This window comes from Aegilops tauschii, chromosome 7 (assembly GCF_002575655.3).
Source record: "Aegilops tauschii subsp. strangulata cultivar AL8/78 chromosome 7, Aet v6.0, whole genome shotgun sequence".
NCBI lineage: Eukaryota > Viridiplantae > Streptophyta > Magnoliopsida > Poales > Poaceae > Aegilops > Aegilops tauschii.
Window position 1 is genome coordinate 191,604,973 of NC_053041.3, and position 25,871 is coordinate 191,630,843.

Consider the following 25,871-nt stretch of genomic DNA (forward strand, 5'->3'; position numbering starts at 1 on the left):
ACACAAGGGGAGCCAAAGAATATTTGAAGGTATTAGCAGCTGAGTTGTCAATTCAACCACACTTGGAGATTAATTATCTGCAGCAAAGTGATCAGTAGCAAAGTAGTTTGATAGTTTTGATAGTAGTGACAACAACAATAGTAACAGTAACAATGATAGCAGTAATTTTGTAGCAAGTGTAACAGTGATGATAGCAGTAGTAACTTAGCAGAAACAATATGAGATAAATTCGTAGGCATTGGATTAGTGACTTGTTGGATGATATTCATCATGTGACATTTATAACCTAGGGCGATACGGCACTAGCTCAAGTTCATCGATATAATGTAGGCATGTATTCCGTAAATAGTCATACGTGCTTTATTAAAAGAACTTGCATGACATATTTTGTCCTACCCTCCCGTGGCAGCGGGGTCCATATTGGAAACTAAGGGATATTAAGGCCTCCTTTTAATAGAGAACCGGAACAAAGCATTAACACATAGTGAATACATGAACTCCTCAAACTACGGTCATCACCGAGAGTGGGCCTGGTTGTTGTCACTCCGGGGTTGTCGGATCATAACGCGTAGTAGGTGACTATAACTTGCAAGATCGGATCTAAAACATGGATATAATGATGAATTCATAAACGGTTCAGATCTGAGTTCATGGCACCCGGGCCCTAAGTGACAAGCATTAAGCATAGCAAAGTCATAGCAACATCAATCTAAGAACATAGTGGATACTAGGGATCAAGCCCTAACAAAACTAACTCGATTACATGATGAATCTTATCCAACTCCTCACCGACCAGCGAGCCTAGGAAGGAATTACTCACTCTCGGTGGGGAGCATCATGGAATTGGCGATGGAGAAGGGTTGGTGATGATGAAGAACGAAGACCCCCCCTCTCCGGAGCCCCAAACGGACTCCAGATCTGCCCTCCCGAGGAAGAACAGGGCTTGGCGGCTGCTCCGTCTCGTGGATCGCGATAATTCTTTCTTCCTGATTTTTTTTCTGGAAATATGTGATTTTGTAGTGTCTGGGTTGAGGTCTGCGGGGCCACCAGGTGGGTACAACCCACCTGGGCGCGCCAGGAGAGGGGGGCGCACCCTGGTGGGTTGTGCCCACCCAGGGCCCCCTCTCCGGTGGATCTTGGCTCCAGAAATTCTCTTTTATTATATAAAAAATCCTCACAAAGTTTTGTTCCATTCCGAGAACTTTTATTTCTGCACAAAAACAACACCATGGTAGTTCTGCTGAAACCAACGTCAGTCCGGGGTTAGTTTCATTCAAATCATGCAAATTAGAGTCCAAAACAAGAGGAAAAGCGTGAGAAAAAGTAGATACGTTGGAGACGTATCAAGGCGGAGGTGGATCAAGTAAACGACGGTGGTGATGAAGTACAAGTGATCCAGGAGGCCGACCACGATGTTAGGGTGGGGAGGACTGGCAACTACACGGAGACGGAGGATGTGTGCTTGATTCAAGCATGTGAGAGTGTCTCACTTGACGCTGTGGTCAGCAAGGATCAAAGCTATGGAAATTATTGGCAAAGGATCGAGGACAGATACCACCAAATCATGTCGTTCCCTTCCGGCTGGACCTTCAAGTCACTTCAAGGCCGTTGGGACATCATCAACAAAACTTGTGGCCGTTGGAGTGGGTGCTTATAGCAAGTGCAAAATGCACCTCCAAGTGGCGTATATTGATGATTATGTGAGTATGTCTTCGTCTTGCTGGCCTTGGCTGAGTTGATATGAAGAGTTTGAACTCATACTTGCCTCAATGTATATGTGTGGGATCACATCACTAATGACTATTTCAAGGAAACCACGGGTTTCAACGGCCGGTCATTCACTCTTCATCATTGTTGGCGCTTGCTCCGGGATAGTGAGAAGTGGAGGGCGAGGGACAAGGAAGCTCCCCCCAAAAGAGATGCCTACGTCAAATTGGAAGATGAGGATGATGATAGTGATGATGCACTAAAAGGAGGGAGAAACAAGGGCAAACCGGATGGAAATAAGAAGGAGAAAGCAAGAGTGAAGAGGACGACCGAGGCAACCACTTTGAGAGATCAAATTGGTGAGATGGCGAAGATGAAAGAGACCATGTTATACAAACATTGACATGCTAAGGTGGCCATGGCCGAGAAGAAAGTGAAGCACAAGGAGGAGAAGTGAGAGAAGAGGCATGCCTTCGAGGAGCGCAAGATCGCCCTAGAGGAGCAAAAGAGGAAGGACGAGAGGACCACCGAAGAGGACCGATTCATGATGATCAATCCGGAGGGCATGGATGCAATGACAAGAGAATTTTGGGAAATGAAAAGAATGGAGATCATGTGCCGGATAAAGATGGAGCTTCATAATCTTATGGCCGGCGGTGGTGTTGGGTTTGGAGGGGTTTTTGCTTTCTGCAATGTTGGTGGTGGTGGCTTCGGCATGGGTGGTGGAGGTTTCGACAATGGCGGTGGTGTTGGGTTTGGAGGTGGTGGAGGGGGTGGAGGGTTCGACACTGGGGTGGTGGGGGCTTCGACAATGGTGGTGGAGGTGGGTTTGGAGGTGGTGTTGGTTTCGGCAATGGTGATGGATGTGAGGTTGGTGCTTCGACAAACCATGTGGATGGCGGCGGTGGCGGCGGCGGCGGTGGTGCTCATTCTCCAGTCCAAGTTCATGAAGATGGTGGTGCTCACTCTCCGGCCGATGTGAATGATGGTGATGAAGGTGTTAGGGGCGGTGGTGGTGGCGATGATCTTCGCAACAACAAGGATGTTGCTTGATTTCTCTATGACCGGTGGTCATTAGAGCATCTTTTGTTTTGTTTGATCGCGCATTTGTAAGGCTAAACTTGATACCTTGTTTGTTGTGCATGATTTTGGATGTGATGAACTAGTATGATATGAACTAGTGATGTATATATAATAAATTTCGTGTATTCATATGCAAACATTTGTCAATATTTGTCTTATGATTTTTTTTGCAGCACCGCGAGCCCGCCGGAGAGCTCACGGTGCCGAAAAAAGTTTTAAGGAGCCCATAAACGATATCTGTGAGACACGAGTTTACCGGATCTGCTGGAGATGCTGTTAACCAATATTGACAGCCATACCTGCACACTGGAGCTCTAGAAGCCTCCTCTTCTCTAAAACGAAACTACAGAGAAACTCAGAAGTCCACCGTACACCAAGTCCACGCAGCCCCAGAGCCCGCGTCACTGATAACAGCAGCGCCCCCGTGCCTTGGCCGCGGAGCACCGGTCGCCGAAGTCGCCCTCTGGCCTCTTTGGTCGTCGTCTCCCCCTCGCTCGTCTTGGAGGCGAAGAAAGAACCCGGCCGCTCATAAATACTCTCCGATTAAACCCCAACCAGAAACCCACCACCCATTTCCGCCTCGCCTCGCTTCGCTTCGCAAGCACACAGCGGCGATGCATCTCTACAACGCGTGGCTGCCCCCGGCGGTGGCGGATGCCGCGCGGGGGGAGGCGGCGGCCTTCACCGGCGCGGTGCGGGCGGCCAAGGGCGCGTGGCGCCCCGACGACCCCGACTCGGCCTACGCCACGCTCAAGTGGATCTCCGTGTTCGACCTGTAATTCCCTCGCGCCCTTTCCTCCGTACCGATTCGATTCGATGCGGTGCGATTCGATTCGCTTTTGGGATTTTATATGCAAAATCGCCGGTCGCGTTGCTCCCGTAATCCGGAGAGATTTTGAGCGATTACAGTTTCCATGACTGTGTGAAGGTTTAGCTTGGGACTCGCGGTTGTGGAATTGTTGGCTGCGTAATCCCAAGCATCCACTCTCTGGAGCCTGTTCGGCTAAGCCGTGAATGGGATGAGCGCTTGTACGATGCAGTCCACTACTGGAAAACATAGTCAGAATTAGCTGTTCTTGGCGTACATTTCTATACTGTGACTGTGCTTTTGGGTAAAACACTTGCCACAAGGCTCACGGCCTAAGCTCTAATGCCAAGCTCGTTTCTGAGCTTTGCCTGCCATTTTTAGCATCTTAACAAAAGTTTTGATGATTAATTAGTTCATGAGGTGCTAATTAGCTACTACAAACTCTTTTGGGCACTAGCATGTAGCGGTGTTCGTCATATGTGATTGGTGGATCAGATTGAGGGATGCCAGGAGGCAGGGCCCATCTGAAATTATCTCTCTCGGTCTGTCAGTGGTCTGTTTGCAAATACTGAAGCGTTAGGGTCTGTTTGTAAATATTTATTTATGCTTTCTTTTGAATATAATCAGTGCAATCTAATAGACACTGACCCACCTGATGATTAGTACCCAAAGATGGATATACACTATATTCTGCCCCTTTGTATATTTCAATTTGAATGATTTTGTCACAGTTGGATAAAGTAGTCTTCAACCTGTGCCTCTGCACCGCGAGTAACTCCAAAACATATAAATTGTAAAAATGTCGTTGTCACATTTGATTTGTAGGAAGTACAACTGTAGAAAAACCTAAGATTCTTGTAAAAGTATTTCCATTCAATATACGGAACAGTTACTTTGGTTACATACAGTTGAGAAAAGCAATCATATTGCTTCAATTCAGTTTCTATTTAGATGATTTTGAATGTGCATGTGTGCTTTAAAGTTGGAAGGGGAGCCTTGGTGTAGTGGTAAAGCTGCTGCCTTGTGGCCATGAGGTCACGGGTTCAAGTCCTGGAAACAGCCTCTTGCAGAAATGTAGGGAAAGGCTGCGTACAATAGACCCTTCCCCGGACCCTGCGCAAGCGGGAGCTACATGCACCGGGCTGCCCTATTTGTGCTTTTAAGTTAATTTATTTTGCGAGAAAAGCTGTATTATATATTTATATTACACTGTATGCTTTTCCAATTGTGTTATAGCCTGTCTCATTCAGATTTACATGCAATGTTCTGCCCAAGTTGTGTTTTCTAAAATTGTATTGGGTTGTGATATTAATACTCTGGATTGATCCGTGAAGTATTATAACGACTATGACTTATTAATTGGGCATGTGTTTTGTGAACATGTGTTCTTTGAGTAAAATATATAATTTATTTTGTTGATGGGGCCAATGAATTAAACTGCAAAGTTGATGGGCTATATATGAGATCTAAGACACACAATACACAGTTTAGATATATGGATTTGATTTTCATTTTTAATATGTGAGTGCCTCAGATATTGTTTAATTGACATGGGAATTTATAGTTATTTTCTATGTGGGGCCTTGGGAGGATATCGTCTTTGGAATTAGGCCTGTGACTCCACATGAGTCTCCAATTAATGAATATGCAACGATAAACATGTATCAATTCTTAACATGACCTTATACAAAACCCTTCACTTCATAACACTGATTAATATATTGAAGTACACATGAGATTATAATGGCACTTTTATGTTATGTGGCACACATTTTCCCTTTCTCTCTAACACAGCAATTTCAATTGTATATTGAAGTGAGGCTATACTTGGAAGGGCACAACTTGTTTTTGTTGTAACATACTAACAATGTAATTGAATTTGGTTAATTATCAGGATTTATGTAGAGCTTGGATTTATGTTGATGTTTGATTTTTTATGGATTTAGTTTTATCAAAGCAAAGAGTAACGTTGCTCCTGAGGACATACATGCTCTTGTAGAGCTTGGGTTTGGAATATTTCATGCATCGCAGAATAAGTTTGTTGTCCAGGTAATGGCCTGCAATTAATGATTTATCTATGTATAGTTAAGATCTTTTGTTCTTTGGTGATATACACTTTTGGTTGGTAAACAATTGGTAACCAGATAAAATGGGGAGGTTTGCTCATCAGGCTTTTCAAAAAGCATGTGGAGAGACTTTCACTTGATGTGCAATGGAGGCCGCTTTACGAGACATTGATACAAACCCATTTCAAGAGGTACAGTTCTGAATACATATTTTCTGGTGTCGAAAGAACTACATGAGTTAACATGGCGAATGTCATGTTTATTTCAGAAACATGGGCCCTGAGGGCTGGAAAGTAAGGCAGCAACACTTCGAGACCATCACTGGCTTAGTACGTGCCTCTAGGACTTTCTTTCCTGAAGGTGCAGCTGCTGAGATTTGGTTGGAATTCAGGTTTGGCAGTTTCTGTTTGGCATATTCAGCACCCGTGTTTATTTTTTCCCGCATACTTCTGCATTCTTGCTTCTATGCTGCTTTGATTTTTCTTGATTCATTGGCATATTATCCGGTGAAAATGCGAATTGGTGAAAATCCTGTCAAAATCCAACTTGGAACTCATCTCCTTTGATGGACCGTCTCAATAAGAGAGGGAAACTAGATAACCTTTATTTATTCCTTTCCTTAACAAGACGTACTTGCGTCCATCGCTTAGCTGAAACTTTCCTAGCAATCTTCACTAACAAATTTTATCTTATTCCCTAAGGCTAATATTTAAGTAGTACTAGTAGTTATCTTGTCAACTATGGAACCAAAAGGTAAGGAATCATTGTTTTCTAATCAGTGACAGGGTAACACTTGCTATATCTTCTCATACCGTTTGTTAATGGAGAAATGGTGCTTAGCCATGCATATTTGGGTACATGCTAGATTATAAGCAAGTTTGGGGACATGTACAATGCCCATGCAAGTTTGGGATCTGCGAGAACTTTAGGGACCCCCGAGTGCTATGCTACACCTGTGCTAGGTTAGAGACTTGAGTGTCATGATTCTGCTATTTTAGAGATCTATGATGCGATTATCACTGTCCTTTTTCCATGATAGGCCCAATAGAATGTAAAAAAATGATAAGTCCTATAGGAAATATCCATAAGCAGCTGAATGCTTGTGTTTTATTTGCACTGTTTTTTTGTTCCTTCTGTTGCTACTATCAATGTTATTGTTTTCTATACTATTAGTATTGTATAAATTCGAAAAATAGCACAAAGTGTATCAATCCTTTCTTATCACCACAACTGGAAATTTGTGCTTGGTGAGTTCTGCCGAAATAGAACTGCCTGACCTGATGCTGTATTGGAACCACAGGCCGTTGCTGGAAAATCCATGGCATAACTCAGCATTTGAAGGTGTTGGATTTGTTAGGCTGTTTCTCCCTGCAAACCCGAGGAACCAGGATCACTTTACGACGTAATTGAAACGGTCACATATTTGATCAATGAGCTTCCTTATGTTGCCAAACATCTATTCTTTTAACTAACTTTTGACACTGATTTGTAGTGATTGGATTGCACAATGTCTACACATTTGGGACTCTGTCACAAATTGTAACTTCTGGGATATCCAATGGGCTGCCATCATAGCACGTTGCATAAAAAATTCCAGATCCATTGAATGGGAGAAGTTTCTGCCGCTATTGTTTACAAGATACTTGAACATGTTTGAGGTATGTCTGGCTTTCAGGTTGAATTCTTATGTACTTTTTTTACGGGGAGACTGTAGTGAAGGCCCTGACGGTGGAGAGGAGGGGTGGGGGTGGGGGTGGGTGGAGATGTACAAACAGTTTACATACACCAGCGACTCGAAAAAAATAGGCAACAGAATCGACACAGCTATTCTCTCCTAAAAAAATGTTTCATGGACATGGCACTGGGCGTGACACTGTCTAAAATCTTCACATTGTGCTATTTCCATATATGCCACACAAAAAGGACAGACCCAGTGCTAGAAGCTCCCACACCAGATGGGGTATGGGGAAGGATTATACGAGGCAAGCCTTACCCCCCTGCACAGTGCAGTGCAGAGAGGCAGTGTTGCACCCAGGACCTCTTGGCACAAGTGGGGAGTACTTCACCACTGCGCCAGGCCTGTACTTCCCATATGTGCCACACAGCGGTTATAATTTTTTTTCCCATGAAGAGCGTCTGTTGGAAGTTGCTGCTCCAACCGACCATGCTAAAGGCACTTTCCAACAACAGGTGATTGCACATTTGTGGGCACCATCATTGCGCATCATGCATGGAGAATCCTCCGACACAGCTTTTTTTTTTTCCGAAAAGGAAGGACAAGCTTCCCGGCCTGTGCATCCTCAGATGCATACAACCATAATTTCATTAAAAAGATACCAAGTATCAAGACTGCACACAACGGTTTACAAAAAACGAAAAACTGAAGGATAGCCAACATCTCTATCATCTACCACTAACCTATTACCGGGGACCATATTCCTCTGGTAAAATAGTTGGGACTAAGCGATGTACATGATACACCAAGATAACGCGCCTTTAAGAAGGGATTGCAGCTCATACGTTGATGTTGCTGAGTTTTTTTATAAAAGGTCAATCCTGTGGTTATCACCCCCGGAGGAGCTTCGAGCTACACATCTTGGGAAGGAAACGACTCACGTAAGCCAATGTTTCTTGATCTGACCAAAGAGGCTGACCAAGGGTTTTTACCCGCAGAAAACGCATACTCCGCGCTGATTCACCAATGCTGTTGTCCACCATCTCTGCTGACCGGTGCCTGCCGTCCTAGCTAGCTCATCGTGCGTCCCTCGACGTGCCATTGGATCCCGCTCAAGCCCTCTGCTTGTGTCGGGATCAGAGAAGTTTGCCAGACGCAACTCTGACGTAGCTGCCGGCCAAAGAGCAGTAGAGGTCGCGCTGCCGCACCACATGCTGGTTCACCGCTGATCGCTTTCAGGCTGCTGCGCAACCGATCCACCACTTCATGGTGGCCATGGCCATAGCCTCCACAGTCACCACTCGCACTAGACTACAGCCCAATATCGCCACCTGCACACCTGGCCACTGCCAGGGCGCACGGGATCTGAGTGCGCCGGCAACACCGTGCAAGGTGCATGAGATATGAAGTATTTGTGTTTCATCTTATACGTCTTTGTTGTGCAACTTACTTTAGCTTTCATATGGGTTGGAATATGTGTCCATTGAAATGAAGCTGTTGCTAGTTTCATTTATTTGTTGCAATTGGCCTGTCGGATTCCATCCAAGTTTTTCACTCTTACATGAAGGTGGACCAAAGTTTTCTTTTGAGGTGCTGGAAGCATAGTCGAGTGTTTCTATAATAGGCATCGGTGATATTGACGATGCGGCATGCTTGTGTTTGCAAAACATACAAAGAATATATAACTTCAGAGTAAAGCTTCCAGATCTGATAAAACTAATACCATCATCTTATCGGTAATTTTTCATCTGCTGAAGGCGAGAAACTGACATCTGTTTTGTTCGTTTATGAGATGTTTCCTCTGAAACAAAATAACTAACTTTCTTCAACTGCATTCATGAAGAAATAATAATGAGAAAAAAGTGAAAACATCAAAACAATGATGATCAAGTGAAGGAAGGGGTCGAAAAGATGAGTATGGAAAAACAACATACAGAAATGTTTGCTTTTCTGATGATTTCTCCCGAACAGAATGTTTTCCACTTTCTTAAAATACTTTCAAGAAGGAATAATGGGAAAAAATGATAATTTTTTTTTGAATTTTCACCGGGGGGGAGATTTCCCCACCTGAATTGTATTCATTTGCCTACAGGGCTTTGCAGCCCATCGCAAGATAGGGTCCAAGTGGACCAGAATTACAGGGGACACAGGGAGAAGAGATAAGAAAAAAGACACTTTTAACATTACACAGAGCATGGGAGAACAAGAGGGAAAACACAACGATGAGCACCGCCAGTGTAATCTAATGGCATCGGCCAACCGAGACTAAACCATGACACTGCACCGTCGACGCAATCGAAAGGCCCCGTACATCCGAGACTGCACAACGCCGCAACACCACCTGTGTTGTGGGGCGCATTCGAAGGGACACATGAGTCCGAGACGGCGCCACGGCACCTCTGTGCCACCGGTGTAGTCGAAGGGCATCGCCTAGCAAACCAGCCCATGACACTGCACCGTCGACGCAATCGAAAGCCACCACGCAACCGAGACTGCACAACGCCACGACACCACCTGTGTCGGGGGTACATTCGAAAGGTTGCGTGAGGCCAAGACGACGCCACGGCCCCTGTGTGCCACCGGTGTAGTCGCTGGGCACCGCCTAGCAGAGACACACCAAGGAGCACTGAAGCACGACACACACCACCGTCGCCCCTAGACCGGCCACACCACCGCCACCATCCGCACCAACCCACAACCACCAACCTCAAACCGGCAAAACACCATCCCAGACCTCGGGCGAGCAACATGGAGCAGCGTCTCCAAGACAGACGCCACCAAGGTGGTAACGACATCGAGGACGCCGCCGTCGTCCGATCCAGGAGCTGGATCAAAGGCTTTCACCCGGAGAATGAACAGAGTAGGCGAGGAACCAATGCATCACACGATCGCACCTCCAAGGAGGGATCCGACGCCACAGGGCGCCGCTGCCGCCGGTGCCGACCAAAGCCGACATAGGGCTTTCGCCCTTTTGCATCGCCCTCGCCACCTAGGCTGAACCACGTCGCAACCGAGACCAGAGGCAGCACCGCACGGGGCAGCCAACCCCTGTGACAACGGCCACCGAGCGCCCGCAGGTCCAACACCAGGCTGCCGAAGCAGACACAAACGGATGGATCTGAGCAAGGCACGCCGGAGGTGTCAGATCCGCGGGAGGCCGCGACAGCCAGGAGATACCTTTGCCGCCCGACTTGGATCTGTCCGGAAGAGAGGGAGTGGCTGGGCACCACTCTCGCCCCGCCCCCATGCCGCCCGAGCGGCCGCAGAAGGCACGGGCACCTCGCCGAGGCCCGAGACAGCAGCCCCCACGCCACAGCCAGCCACGGCCTAGATCCGGCGCGCCGGCCAGATCCGCCGCCGGGGGGCCGCCCGCGTGCACCACGGCCATGCGCCGGCGAGCAGGGCCCGCGCCACCTCGACGCCACCTTGCATCCCCGAGCGCACACCGCCCGCCCTCGACGCGGAGCTAGGCAGAAGCCGCGCCTGAGATGACCCCGGCGAATCAGCCACCCACGCGTCCACCGCGGGCTCTCCCCAAGGCACCTTCGGAGCCAGGGGGCCGCCGCCACCGCGGCGAGGCCAGCGGCAGCGGCGGAGGAGAGGGGGCGCAAGGGAGGGGGCCGGCGGCGGCGCCTGAACTGTCCCCCGAGTCGCCCGAGCGGAGCGACGCGGGGGTCTCGGTGGGGGTCTCTCTGATTCTGATCGAAAAAATGATAAATGATGGAGTGTCTAAAAGATGAGCAAAGTCACAACAAGACTAAAGCAATGTAACATATGAGGAAACATGGAGCTTTCCTTGTCTTGGAGGCTACATACGTTGACTGCTTTTGCCGAAAAAAATCTAATAGTTAGAGGTCTGAACAAAGGCCATTATATTGTATTAAGGGGCATGGAGGTCCATGTATCATCATTAGATTCATTGCTCCTGATAACTGTTTTTCCGCCAATATAGCACCAACCACAATATAGTACCAACCATACCTTGTCCACTATAGACTATTGAAGTACTATAGTGCACTATTCCAAATACTGAGGCGAGTACAATGCTCTCTTGGATGTCATCAAATTTCTTGCTAATCCGAGTCAAGCTTATATTCATTCTTCAGTGTTATGAAGCCAAATCTAGTTGGTACTTAGATTTTGTTTACTGTAAATACCAAAAATATTCATACAGTTGGTACATTACAACGTTCGTCATATGTTATTCAGCTGTCAGATTTAAAGTAGCATTATGTATGGTAAATCCATTAAAGTAGGATTACATAATCTTTTCCACAATCATTGATATATTTTTGTCTCTGTTGCCAGGTTCCTATATCCAGTGGGAATGGGTCGTACCCTTTTCCAGTGGAGGTGCCTAGGAACACAAGATTTTTGTTCTCCAGTAAGACCAGATCACCTTCCAAGGCAATTGCAAAGTCTGTTGTAAGCTATCCTTATCCTTTCAACTATTTTTTCTTGACAGCTTGTGGAAGATTTTATGCACTTAAGCCTTTAATATTTGATGTCTTGGTATCGGCATAAAATATGCATGAGTAATGGGGCCAACTTTCTTATGATTCTAATCACTTGTTCAGTCACTAGCTAATAATTTATGGTGTATTCTGCTGATATCCCTGCTATTCATGTTTTAGTTCATATATAACAAACTTGCCATAGAAAACAAATACTACAGCATGATATTTTGTAAACATTACGGCTTGTTGCATTGTTTAACCAAAGCAAGATATGACTAATATTATCTTTTATTTTTGTTTGCAGGTGTACCTTTTGAAGCCTAAAAGTCTGGCACTGGAACAATTTGAGAAGCTCATAAATTTTCTAGAACAGTTTGTCTTCTGGTCCTTGTACTTCTTTTTGCTTGTCGCACTGGCTCTTTATTTTGTTTTAACTTATGTCTTTCTGGCATTTAGATTCTATCATCCATCAAATGGGGGTCGCTGGACCTACTCATTGGAGCGTTTTCTGCGGTATCTCGTTTTTTACTTTGAAAGACGTCTTCAACATGAACAATTGTAAGTGATCAATCTTAACTCATGCTGCAGCTTGAAGTATCTTGCGCCACATGAGAATTTTATTGCTTGCATCATCTGATTTAATATTGGCAATGCAGTGACACAATGGATGAGAAAAATGAGCAGTTCTGTTTGGGAAAAGAAGAGAGAGCTGTTTTTATCAAAGTAGTGCTGAAATTACTGGATCGTGGTCAGTACAGCAAGGATGATTCTCTTGCTGAAACAGTATCCATTGCAACTTCAATCCTGTCTTATGTCGAGCCATCCTTGGTGCTTCCGTTTGTCGCAACGAACTTCCAACTAGCCTTGGAGACAGTAAGTTTTGACAACACATGCAGCATACATGTTACTATTTTTCTTGAGCTTGGATGTCATTACGACGTGCAGGAGCCGTACAATATGACAATATTTATAGTTTTCAGTTAACTCGCAAGCAAGCTAACGACTTTACTTTTTTCTGACAGACTACTGCCACCCACCAGTTAAAGAATGCTGTCACATCTGTCGCATTTTCTGGACGGGCGCTTCTTCTAAGTTCTTTATGCTCAACTCAATCTGGTGATAGTAGCATGATTGATACACTCTATGATCTTATTGTTACTTCCCTTTCAAATGCATTGCTTGGTATGGATGCCAACGATCCACCTAAAACTGTAGCTACGATGCAATTAATTGGCTCAATATTTTCAAATGTAAGTATTTATATGATTTAACCTTGTCTTTGCACACTGGTTTATGATATTGGTGTGCAGCATTTAGCTAACCATTGTTTGGTGCTTATAGCTGGCTACAGTTGGTGTTAGTGATGATGTGCCTGCTTTCCTCCAAACTTCCTCTCTATCGGATTGGCTAGATGAATTCTTTTGTCGGCTGTTTTCTGTGCTTCAGAATTTGGAATCAAGTAGTGCCATGTAAGCTGTGGTTGCTAAACTCTGTATTTAAATTGTAATTACTACTGAATAATTTTTGTAGGACATGCTAAATGATATCTTTCTCTTTTTGTTGTGGCAGCGCGGAGGGTTACCAGACCTCAATCATGCCGGGAACTTTTCTCGTCGAGGACAGCCCTCACTATTTTTGCATGCTAGAAATAGCTCTGGGAAAGTTATCAAAAACCTTATTTAATCAGGTATTGCGCTTTTTTTAATTAAATGCTCCACCTCCTTGTCCTAAAAGGTTTAACATGTGATTTTTCTGTCATGCTCATGTTTCTTGATTTTCCAATTGGCAGTCCCTTAAGAAAATTGCCAAGTTCGTCAATGCAAATATCCTTCCTGGTGCCACTTCAGAAGTTGGACTTCTTTGTTGTGCCTGTGTTCATTCATATCCTGAGGAGGCTTCAGTCTACCTTGTAAAGCCTATCTTAATGACTATCATGTCCTCCTTCGAAGGTACCCCCACAACAGGTTATGTTGGAAGAGAAGTTCCTAACAATATGTCTACTAAGGTTCGTTCAAAACCTGTTAACATTTGTTGCTTGAGCTCTTACATTCATTACACACCAGCTGCCTTGTATGCACATGCAGGCTACACTTTCTCCTGCTCTAGAAACAGCATTGGACTACTATCTGAGGGTTTTGGCTATATCCATCAGTTATGCGGGTCCTGTCTTAGTGAGCTATAGAGAAGAATTAAAGCACGTAATAATGTCTGCATTCCAGGCCCCTTCATGGAAGGTTTATATTTCCTCTTATCTTTCATACATTTCGACAGACAGTCACCCATTATATGTTACACTTTGAAATGATGAATTCCCTTTTGGAATAACCAGGTCAATGGAGCTGGTGATCATCTCCTTCGCTCTGTGCTAGGAAGCCTGGTTTCATTTTATCCACTAGATCAGTATAAGTATGTCTAGCTTATTTACATCTGTCTGATTTTATCATTTGTTCTTTAAAAGATGTTATCCAACAAAATCTTGTTATTTTATAGGCCATTTTCTTGTCAGTCCATTGCTAATATTATTGAGCCATGGGGTTGTTCAAAAGCTCATCAGGACAGGGAGGTTGAAATGCTTAATTTTCCTCCGAAGTGGCATGATCCCAGTCAAGATGAACTATCTTTTGCAAACGAATTGTTAGAATTTCATTTTCAGTCGGCTGTGGAAGAGCTTTTGACTATTTGCCAGACGGAAGTTCAGTCTGAGACAGGTACATATATTCTTGTTCTGACCAACGAGGTAACACTGTATGTTTTTTTCCGGCTTGGTTATGCATATGTTAAAGCATGTATGCTAATCTGACAGGAAGCTGATTACACCAATCTATGTTCATAATTAAGTTGTTTTTCTTATTTTTGTCATTGTTCTCTTTGCCCGAGTGTCCCCTTGATACCCTGTTATTCTGTTCTTTTGGCAGGAGATGAAAAGGAGCACCTAAAAATAACGCTATTGCGCATTCATTCTGCATTGCAGGGTGTAATGTCGTGCTTACCTGAACTGCGTCCATCATATAAAGATGGGAGGTCCAAGGTAGTAGAGCCCAGTTTCTTTATTGCAGGATCTTCTGGTAGCACCGTTGGCAGCTCAGAGATGCGTGAAAAGGCTGCAGAACTTGTGCACATAGCTTGCAGGTAACGTACATTCGTACTGCACCCGGTTCTACTTAATAATCATTTTAAAGCTTATTTGCTTTCATCATTTGCAAGTTTATTTATTCTCAGCATTCACAATTCTTTTAACAGGTACTTATTAAAGGAAAGAACTGATGATAGTATTCTCCTAGCACTTGTAGTACGCGTGATTGATGCTTTGGTGAACTATGGTATGATAGCTATCTTAGAAACTTGCACACTGTACTTTTGACTGTTTACATGACAGTGTACTGCTGTAGGTAGCTTGGAATATGATGAATGGTCAAGTCATGTTCAAGCTTGGAAATTAGAGTCTGCTGCCATCATTGAGCCTCAATGCAACTTTATTGTTCCATTCCATGCTCAGGGCAAAAAGAGGTATATATTGGTCCTACTTTCTAGTCTGATTCCATTACATGGATTGTGATTGACATTCAGTCTCTTATTTCTATTAGGCCTAGATGGGCGCTTGTCGATAAAGCACACTTGCATAATACGTGGAGATGTTCACAATCATCATACCACAGATACCGTACAGATGCCAATGTATCTCCATCTAGCCTCATGGTTAATTTGGTGAAGGATCTCCTAGATCTCTCACTACACAACTATGAAACTGTTCGCTCGTAAGCTCTCTTTCCCTCTTTATTTACATGTGACCATATAGCTTGCAACTTCTGTTTAGGCTGTTAGTATGTATTTTCGTTCGAATATTACCACCAGCATTTGCAATACATAGTAACTCGAGAAACTGTTGATTCTGACTACTGTATGTTTCTGTTTTTCTCTGTTTTTGGAATATAACAACGCACAGTTGTGGATATTGATTTGTTTGTAGTTTTCTTTATCTGGCTGATATTGATCATGACCTCATAGCAGAAATGAAGTTTCAATCAAAGGGTTATGTGGTCATACATCAGTGACCTACTTTACTTTGTTACCATGTTTCCAGGTATGCTGGAAGATCGCTAACAAAAATGCTGAAGCGCTGGCCTTCTCTAATTTCTGATTGTGTTCTTACCCTGACTGAGAATTTGCGTGATTCGAAAGCCCTGGAACATGTGGTGCTTGGTTCTTGCAGCATTCTCGCATCACAGACTGTTTTGAGACACTTGACAACTGTATGTCTATTTCACAATCATATATAAGTTATATCAGTGATTTTAATTATATTAACATAACTGTTCAATGTAGGATTCTGCTTCCCTCTCTTCATTTATCATGGGAATTTTGGGAAGGTAATTGGCAGATACTCTAGGTTTTCCCTAATCATTTCTAATAGCTTAGAACTACCAGTAATGTTTCTTTACACATACACAAAAGAATATGAGTATTTAACACTCAACAAACAAGGAAAGAGAAGCATGCAGTATCCTTTGTTAAAAGAGCACCTTATTGATATGTATGTACTAAATCTAATCTTCTTGTTCTGTAGCTCTCATCATGAATCGATAAAGTGTCAGAAAGCTATTACTGAGGTAAGTTTCATAAACATAAGACGGAGAAAACTAAAACATGATATTTGCCACTAAATATTCTGTATATGATGTTTACAGCTCTTTGTGAAATACAACATACGTTTCTCTGGAATATCAAGGTCTTTTTTCAAGAATTCTCAAAGTCTGGCTGACAGGCCAGGATTTCTTGGATTATTTTCTCAAATTAATGCTTTGGGCTTTGAGACTAACAGTCTACATTGGAGGTAAGCTATATGCCAACTCTATGCCAAAAACTGCGGCATCTGTATTAACATCTAGCACTTACGTTTTTTCTTACCTTGAAAAATACCTAAGACCTCTCTGTTTTTGACAAATATGCCAAACAAATTCCTCTATTATTTTTTCTGGTTCTCTAATTTAATCTTGCCGTAGATAATTTCTTACGAGTTCCACGTGAGGCTTGATATGGCCTAAAAGTGGGCAGAAAGAAGGCAAGCAATTTTTTCATCTAAATTGCGGAAGCCGAAACTTGAACCTGAGACCTCTTGGCTCTGATGCCGTATTAAGTTTTTTATGCACCAACCAGTAGAACCATACGTCCGAACTGATGGAAAAGGTTGGGCAATCCACATATACTTCAATATAGACCACTGTGCAGTTTGGATGGTACTAGAAGCTGGTCAGCTTAAATATGTCTTACCTTTTCCGAGATGCATGTTTATGTTGACTTCGAAACTTGGTATTTCTGTTGTTACAAGAACCGCAAATCTCTGTTGACATGTTTGTCCAAAGCATCGCTCTGTAACTGCAAGACTGCAATATAGCTGCATTGTTGCAACAATTATAGAATCTTGTGCCCCAACAAGATGATGCAGAGTGTATGGAAAAAAGGGTGGTATCTGTACGCTGGGAGGTCTGAATATGTTGTAACCATATATGCAGCTGGCTACTTGAGCACAACATTTCTTGTTGGCAACATGGCGTGTGAATTGTGATGGGATGATGGGACATGGTTCTCATAATTCTGGTGGAACTGGAGGAATTTGATAATTCTCTAAAGCTTTCTTCTGAACTGATTTGTCATTAGAAGCATTCCATATGTAGTAGCACTCTTACAAAGACAATAGCGTGAAATCTACTATTCCTTATTCGTCCCAATAATTTAATCTCAATAATAACTGTCATGCCATTCTGTCGGAATAAAATGACTATCTTCCCTGCTATTTACATACATTTTATTTTAACCTGTAAGCTGTATACTTTCAGGTACAACCTGATGGCTAATAGAGTACTTCTGTTGCTAATTTTGGCATCTAGAAGTGAGCCTGACATTTATTCACAAATCCTGGCAGAGACTGCTGGTATGCACAGCTTCTCCTGTTGGTAGTTTCTTTTCATAACATTGAAATGAACATGTATGCCATATTTTCATTGTCATTTTCTCCAGCTGCACGTTCCTGAAAGAACTTCCGTAGTCATGGGTTTGTCCTTCATTGTTTAAAATATCTGTTTTATGCTAGGTCATTTCTTAAGAAATTTGAAGAGTCAACTCCCCCACTCAAGGATGCTTGCAATATCTGCTCTGAACACACTATTAGAAGGATCACCTCACAAGGCATCTGTGGAAGATTCACAACAATCATTAGATCACCCTGAAGAATGCAATATTTTGTCAACAGGAACGCTTCTGAATGACATAATCCAGGAGGAAGGATTCATGAATGATACACTAAACAGTCTCTCACATGTACATATTATTTCTGATAGTGATGGTTCATCAAAAGCAAGTTATGGCGCTTCATCGTTTCAAAGCGGATCTGATAAAGCAATCACTTACTTCTATTTTGATTTCTCTGCCTCGTGGCCATGTACCCCTAGTTGGATTTCTTTAGTGGGCGGTGGCACATTCTATTCCAGCTTTGCTAAGATATTCAAAAGGCTTATACAACAATGCGGAATGCCAGTAATGTCCTCACTTCAGACTGCACTAGAAGAATTTCTGAGTTCAAAAGAAAGATCAAGGCAATGTGTGGCGGCTGAAGCTATGGCAGGCATGCTTCACTCTGATGTCAGCGGGGATTTGGAGTCTGGGAGTGACTGGTTGATGCTTCAATTGCAGAAGGTTGTGTTAGCTCCATCTGTGGAATCAGTTCCTGAATGGGCATCTTGCATTAGATATGCTGTTACTGGCAAAGAAAGATCTGGAACTCGTGCTCCTGTTCTCAGGCAAAAAGTATTAGATTGCTTATGTACAGCAGTTCCTCAGTCTGTAGCAACTAGTGTACTTGCCAAGAGATATTCTTTTCTGTCTGTTGCTCTAATTGAAATTTCTCCACATAAAATGTCCCCAGCAGAGGAGCAGTACCACGTTACAATTCTCAACGAACTGCTTGACAATATGAGTCACTCATCTGCGCAGGTAATGTCAGATCACTTCGATGTGGGGGTACCTTTTTCCTTTCTAATTCCATTGTCTTTAATTAAGTTGATACTATGATCACACCTAAAGAATATTTCCTTGACATATCTAGTAAAATCGGCTGCCCTTCTGTCGTATGACTTAATTGAGTGTTGCATGTTGTAAAGAACATGTTCTTGAGCACCCTTCACTAGGATTCAGGGTCTATATCAATGGTATGATATTGTGTAATCGGGCTTGCTATGTGCTGGATTAGGTTCCTGTAAACTGGATTGCACTTATATTAAGTCTTGGACTATCTTCGTGGGTGACTGGCATAATTATCAGATGTGTCCGAACCAGAAGATACATAAAGAGCTTATAGGCTCGGACCCTCTTCTGGTGGGTGACTGGCATAATTGTCAGTTGTTCGGATGTATCCTTACTAGCTCTCAGCTACTTGACAAAACACGTTTTGCATGTGAAATTCGGTTAATAATTTCATTTCATTGCTGCTGCCACAAGTGTAACACTATAATCTCAATTGAAAATGTAGCCTATATTATTAATTGCAAATTAAGGACGCAACCATACTAGTTCTCGACACCCCCCCCCCCCCCCCCCCCCCCCCATATAAAAGAGGGGAAAAAATGCAATATGGATAGAGCAAGCGTACCAAGAAAAAAATGAAAAGAAATAAACATATACTGCCACACGTTTCAGATTCAAGCCTATCAAAGGTTATGGCAGAATCAAATTGCCATGGCTACTCACCATAAATTCCCGCTAAACTCCCCATCTCATTCCCAATTGGCACTGTCAAAATTTTCTGAAGTAACGACAAGCTTTTGATAATAAATGGAGCCCCAATGTGTAAAGAAATATAGTTATCTCGAAAGAAAACAAACTCTTATCCATTTCCTTTCATTTTGATTCCAGGTAAGAGAGGCGATTGGTGTTGCTATGTGTGTCGCATGCTCGAATGTGAGATTAGCTGGTGCACGTTCACCGGGAGTCCTGACAGAACAAACCGGAAATGAATATTGGTATAAGCGTTTGACAGATGGAGCTACTGAGTTGTCTGTGAGTATACAGAACAATAGTCAATCTAAGCAACTTGAATTGGCATCCGATTCATCCACTGCGAATGGCTTGGACAATAAAGAGGAGGCTGACGCTAAAAGAATGGAAACGGTGTTATTTCATAACTTTCTCCAGGTTGATAAGTGTACTATTCCGTTGCTTCATTCTAGGCTTATGCTTTTCTTTTGCAGATTTTCCATTTCATGATTGCATCTCTGAAGTCTGGGAGATCTTCCGTTCTACTAGATGTTATTATTGCGCTCTTCTACCCTGTTCTATCATTACAGGTATGCATTGTGGTAACTTCGCTGTAGTGACATAACCCAATCTTCCATGAAAGGAATTTTTACCTGTACACTCGTTTTTCGTGGTATTTTGAGAGAAACAAGAATAATGAAGGGGAAGAATTTTCTCTTTTGATTTGCTAACCACATCTTAGAAGTCCAGTAATCCTTCTATCTTTTTGAAGAAAAACTGAAGTTTGATCCTACCTACTAAAATTCTTGAAAGTTGAGATTTTCTTTTGAGCAGAAGACAAAAATATTTTAAACCTTCCAGGAGGTCATCTTTTTTTTTTTGTGGAGACAGGTACTAGCAATTGTTAGAATTAGGAATTCTAACAATTTGACTGCCCTGTTATGTTTTTGCAGGAAACATCAAATAAAGATTTGTCATTGCTCGCAAAGTCAGCTTTTGAATTGCTTAAATGGCGGACTTTGCCGCGCCCTTTTCTTGAAACAGCTATTATGGCTATCCTTTCTTCAGTCAATGATCCCAACTGGCGAACCAGATCAGCGTTGTTATCATATCTCAGGACCTTTACATACAGGTTCATACCCTCTCTTCTGATTGCTATTTTTCCAGTATTAGAACAAATGTTTTTTTAGTCTGCAATGTGTTCTTCTCTAGTTTTATTCTCAGTGTGAAAAACTTACCTTTGATACTACACCGGCAGTGTCAAAACCTAGGTCATTGCTGCAAACAGCTCACTGACTGTTTCTATGGTAGTGTGGCGTGACTTGTGAAGTGTATTATGACGTATTTTTGTCATTGAGGATGATAGAGACTTACATTATCTTGTACTTGCAGATCTAGTCTTCTTGATGGGTTAATATTTCTTAGTTGTCATGTGGTTTTGTGATTCTCCCAGTGGTCTTGGAACTAATCGAAAGTTAATTGTCACAGGCACACATTCATTCTTTCTGGCTCAGAGAAATCACAAATTTGGCAAACAATCGAGAAGTTACTTGTGGATAACCAAGTTGAGGCAAGTATATATCTTTATTTGGCCTGACTCACTCACCATTTTCTTTCCACCTGTTGTGTTATTCAAGAAATGTGTACAATTTGTACTCCTGACATGAAAAGCACCAAGAATATCGATCTTTCTACTTCTAGCCTTTTCCTTTGTATAATGCATACATATGAGTGTTGTTCTTACTAAAGGTCCTCTAAGTGAAGATACCTGTTGCTGATTGTATGAACTTTACCATTCTATACTCAGGTCAGGGAGCATGCTGCTGGTGTTCTTGCAAGCTTAATGAGGGGTATAGATAAAGATCTATCGAAGGATTTCCGTAATAGATCATATGCACAAGCCCAACGTATCCTTGATATGAGAAGAAGGTAAATTTTGTACTGAATTCCGATGTTACTGTAGTATTTTGTGTCACTGAGTGTTGAGCAGATAGTTGGCTAATGCATGTGAATGTTTTTCACCTTGCAGAACTCCAAAGTCGGGCCATTCTGTTGCTACCATCCATGGTGCAGTACTTGCTCTGACGGCTTCGGTGCTTTCTGTCCCATACGACATGCCAAGGTAGTCGCTGGCCTTACCTTATTTGTTACATAGTACTCCCTCCGTTCCAAATTACTCGTCGTGGTTTTAGTTCAAACCGTTCCAAATTACTCGTCATGAATTTGAACTAAAACCACGAGGAGTAATTTGGAACGGAGGGAGTAGATAGCAGGTGGCACTAGCAACAGATTTGTTGATAGTTCTATTGCTCCATAATCCACACTTACGTCAGCCCTGGTCTTTGCAGCTGGCTTCCTGGTCATGTAACACTACTGGCCCACTTCATCCGCGAGCCGTCTCCTGTAAAATCTACTGTGACAAAGGCTGTTGCTGAGTTTAAGAGGACACACGCCGACACTTGGAGCATCCAGAAGGATGCCTTCACAGAAGACGAATTGGAGGCAAGCTCAATATCTTCAATTGCTGGTTGCTGCACACGTTGATGTCATTTCTCACAGTTTTGCTCTATTTGTGCTTGCAGGTCCTCCGTGATACATCGTCCTCGTCATCGTACTTTGCTTAGATTCAGAGACTGATACCAATACAGTGATAGCAGATTTTATGAATTTGGCCAGGAGGAAGACTTAGTTGCACTGGTGATAGAAAACTTTTATGTTATTTTCAATCGATGAACCGCCAGTGATGATCATATATTCATAGTTACATACCGTGTATTGTAGTTTCGTCAATAAAGGCATACAGGCGATAGCTTTGATATATGGACTTGAATGAGTATATATATGGAATGCGCTTCTGCAGTTATTCAGGGGAGCCGCTTCCGGTGCAGCATGTGGTCTTTACCTCCAACATGTCCTGTCGTTGCTTAGCAAAAATGCAAGGTTTTAGTTTGGATACTGGGCTTCTCCGATGATATGTAACATCCCAAATTTTTAATTTGGAATGTTATACATAGGTCATTCATGCATATTATATTTTATTGCATTTCATTTTGCGATCCTCGAAATTCTAAGCAACTCAAGGACCCTCGGAGAGAGTTGGGGATTTCATAGTTCTCATATTTGAATTTTCTCAAATATCGAAACAAGGATCATTTTGGTTTTAATTAATTTTTCTTTCTGAAATATTTCATATTAAATAATTTATGAGAGGCGATAATATGACTTCTCCAACATAAATGAAATTTGGAGAAAAATATTAAAATCAAATAAATATTTTATTTTGGATTTTATCGTTATTTTATTTGAATTAGAAAATATGCATCTTTCAAAATTTGCATTTTAGGGCTAAGAAAATGTTCAGCTTGTTCTAAATATTTTATTTAGACAGTGAAAATTTGTTTTGACATTTTTAGATTTTTTATTTATTTTTATAGGATTTTTTCGACAAAATTCGTTTAAAAAAAATCTTTCTGACCGCGCCGGGCCGCAGCCTAGCCGGCACATCCTGCTCGCGCCGCCTTGCCCTCCCGTGTGGACGCCGGACTCCGGCGAGGAGTCCAGGTCGGCCTCGCCGCCCCCTCGCGCAAGCCGAGGCCCTCGGGGCCCCTTTTTAAGCCGCCCCCCTCGCCTCCTCATCCCAGCGCGCCGCCAACCTCGCCCGCACCCGAGCTGCCGCGCCGTCGCCGCTTTTTCCCGCCGCCGCTGCCGCCGCCTTCTGCCATCGCCCCGACGCCGCGCCGCCCCGCTGGAGGTAGCCGACGGCGCCGCCACCGTTCGTCGTTTTTTTTGGTTAACCGTTCGGTTTTTTTCGAAACCCTAGATTATTATTTTTAAATAGATCGGTTCGGTTTTTTTGGTTTTCGTTAGTCAGTGGACGTTCGTCCGTACGTTCGAACGTTGATCGCCAGTTAATCACAGACAGCGAACGTTCGTTCGTTAGCCTGTTCGTTAGTTTTTCTTTTTTCAGGGTTTTTCGTGATTATTTTCGATCGTGATTCCTGCCCTGATCTTCGAACTAGTTTATCTTTTCGCTCGTTTATCCAAATCAGGTGAAACAAGCGCCTAGATCTTCGTCTCGAAGTTCTCTTTCTGTTTAACCAACTTGAACAAGATTTTGATACAGTAAAATTTGACTTTAGTCCAGATTAGAAATCGGATCTTGTTTCTTTCGTAGTTCAAGTTTCGTTGCTCCGTTTGATTTGATTCCTTTTTTGCAAACCGGAGTTCTTCATGAACTTTCTGGTTAGATCTTCTTATTTGAGTTTTACCCGTGCATCATTGCTTGAGTGCTTATGTATGCTATTGTTTGTTTGCGATAGAATTCCCGGAGTGCGAAACGTGCTACTACGAGTCACTAGGTTTTCCGGATCGTCAATAAGGCAAGTAACACATTGATCATACTTTTTTCATACCTAGTTTTTATGCATTAGTTCCAATCCTCAAACATTGCATGATTAGGATGTGATTAACTTGTGGGTATGGGAAGTAGATGATGAGGTAGAACCTATTACCTGTTTATTATCAAACCTTGGGAGTTACTTCTACGTTATGCTTATATTGCTATGCTATGCTCGTAGACGTGGTTTGGCTTGAGAGATCCATGACAGATGTGAGTTGTAAATTAATGGTTCAACTTAAGGTGGCAACTTTAATACACATCTGGGTGGATTGCTTGTGGGCACCTGAAGAATCCAGTATTGTCCTAGGATATCCCGGAGTACCCGTGTGATCATCCTACGGTCCGCCACCTAGGCTCAAAGGGATCATAAGATTATTCATGCTAGAAACTTCCGTGTGCAGCCACAAGCTATTATGGGCTCTAGCATAGTTGAGTATGTTGCATGACGTCTTTCGTGGTGGGCTAGCAGATGTAGAGGGAAAGTAGGTGTAACTGTCCACCCAGAGTAAAGAGTTAATGCTTCTGAAAGACTGTGTCTCGGTCATCCATTTCTCAATCATCATGTAGTGCGAGAAATCCAACGGAGGAGATCGAGTCTTGTGGGGAAAAGTGCGCAAACCTCTGCACAGTGTATAAACTAATCATGGTTAGCCGTGTCCCGGTTATGGACATCTTGAGTATCTGGTACTTGAATTATTGATTGGATCTCATCACTCTAATTTAACTTGTTGGGTTGATAATTATTTTTAATTGGGATTGAGTTGGAGGAACCTTCTCAATGATGTTTCAACCACCACGATAGTTAAATAAAATCTATTCCTTTGTTGTAGGGGAAAATTGGCTTTTCGCAAAAACATATTAACCATAGAGCCTCCACCAGCCATATATGCATATAGTGATAGCATTTATCTGTTCATTACTCTACTGTGTTACATTGCCAGCATATTCCATGTGCTGACCCGTTTTCGGGCTGCAACATATCATGTTGCAGACTTTTCAGACGAGGAGTAAGGTTCGCTAGGCCGTTGTCGTGCACTCAGCTATGCCGTTGGAGTTGATGGACTCACTTTAAATCCCAAGCCTTCCGCTGTTATCTTATTTAGATGGCCTTAATCCATATTTATTGTAATAAGTTCTCTTTGGAGACTCTCGATGTAATAAGTGTGTGATTGCTACTCTGTTATAAATCCTTCGAGTACTGTGTGTGTCAGCATTACCGAGCCAGGGATGACAATGAAGCACATAGACTTAACCGTCTGAGGTCGGGTCGCTACAAGATGGTATCAGAGCACACGCTGAATGTAGGACACGACCACTAAGATGAACCATAGGTCACTCTTCTGTACTCATTTCTGACTCCTCTCCATTTTCTACTCTATAGGATGGTGGACTCAAGGAACAAGTTTGCACAGCCGGATGAAGACACACCCTTTAGACGACGCTTGAAAGAAGTCACTAGGTACCTGAACATCGAAATACCAAGCTTCACCGGGACCTACACCGCCACTTTACCAGAAGAGGAGCACTGGATGGTTCGAGTTCAAGTTTCAGGAAGGACATTTACGCCAGTCACTGAGCCCATAGAGTTTTCCTTTGATGCACCAACTTGGAGCCTAGGCAAGAGTATGGCAGCCCACATTGCTATGGGACGTATTGGAGAAGTCTACAAATAGGAGCTGAAGGACACTATCTACCAGATATGTGGACGCCGAGACGAGCAATGGGAGATGATCAGCACTAGGAAGGACAGGTCCGTTGCAGCGTTCATCCAGGAGTTAAACCAGCACATTTGGCGCCAAGAGAACCAGATGTGCGCAAGCATGATAGATTTGAAGAAGGCGATGACCAGGAACATGGAGCTAGAAGAGGAACTCAAGTCTACGCGTGACGGATACGAGGAGGAAATCGTAATACTATTGGAGAAGAATGA

The 25,871-nt window shown here is 43.0% G+C and overlaps 1 protein-coding gene across 2 annotated transcripts; it reads left to right on the forward strand.

Moving 5' to 3' along the window:
* Window positions 1–3,161: 3,161 nt before the first annotated feature.
* Window positions 3,162–22,405, forward strand: LOC109752132 (proteasome activator subunit 4). Of its 2 annotated transcripts, XM_020311001.4 has the most exons (35): window positions 3,162–3,565; window positions 5,545–5,647; window positions 5,743–5,855; window positions 5,933–6,055; window positions 6,965–7,066; window positions 7,157–7,322; window positions 11,648–11,764; window positions 12,101–12,168; window positions 12,253–12,354; window positions 12,453–12,669; window positions 12,819–13,046; window positions 13,138–13,265; window positions 13,366–13,483; window positions 13,586–13,801; window positions 13,881–14,030; window positions 14,126–14,202; window positions 14,287–14,504; window positions 14,712–14,925; window positions 15,037–15,116; window positions 15,186–15,303; window positions 15,381–15,551; window positions 15,878–16,046; window positions 16,120–16,163; window positions 16,361–16,403; window positions 16,482–16,627; window positions 17,631–17,725; window positions 17,885–18,783; window positions 19,702–19,956; window positions 20,037–20,132; window positions 20,496–20,674; window positions 21,031–21,112; window positions 21,350–21,471; window positions 21,572–21,664; window positions 21,891–22,044; window positions 22,125–22,405. In XM_020311001.4, the coding sequence occupies exons 1-35, from the start codon at window positions 3,405–3,407 to the stop codon at window positions 22,164–22,166; spliced, it is 5,409 nt and encodes a 1,802-aa protein (XP_020166590.1). In that variant the 5' UTR covers window positions 3,162–3,404; the 3' UTR covers window positions 22,167–22,405. The 2 variants fall into 2 exon arrangements, with proteins under 2 accessions (XP_020166590.1, XP_073361959.1); XM_073505858.1 differs by having other exon boundaries at window positions 3,216–3,565; window positions 12,101–12,354.
* The last annotated feature ends 3,466 nt before the right edge of the window (window positions 22,406–25,871 follow it).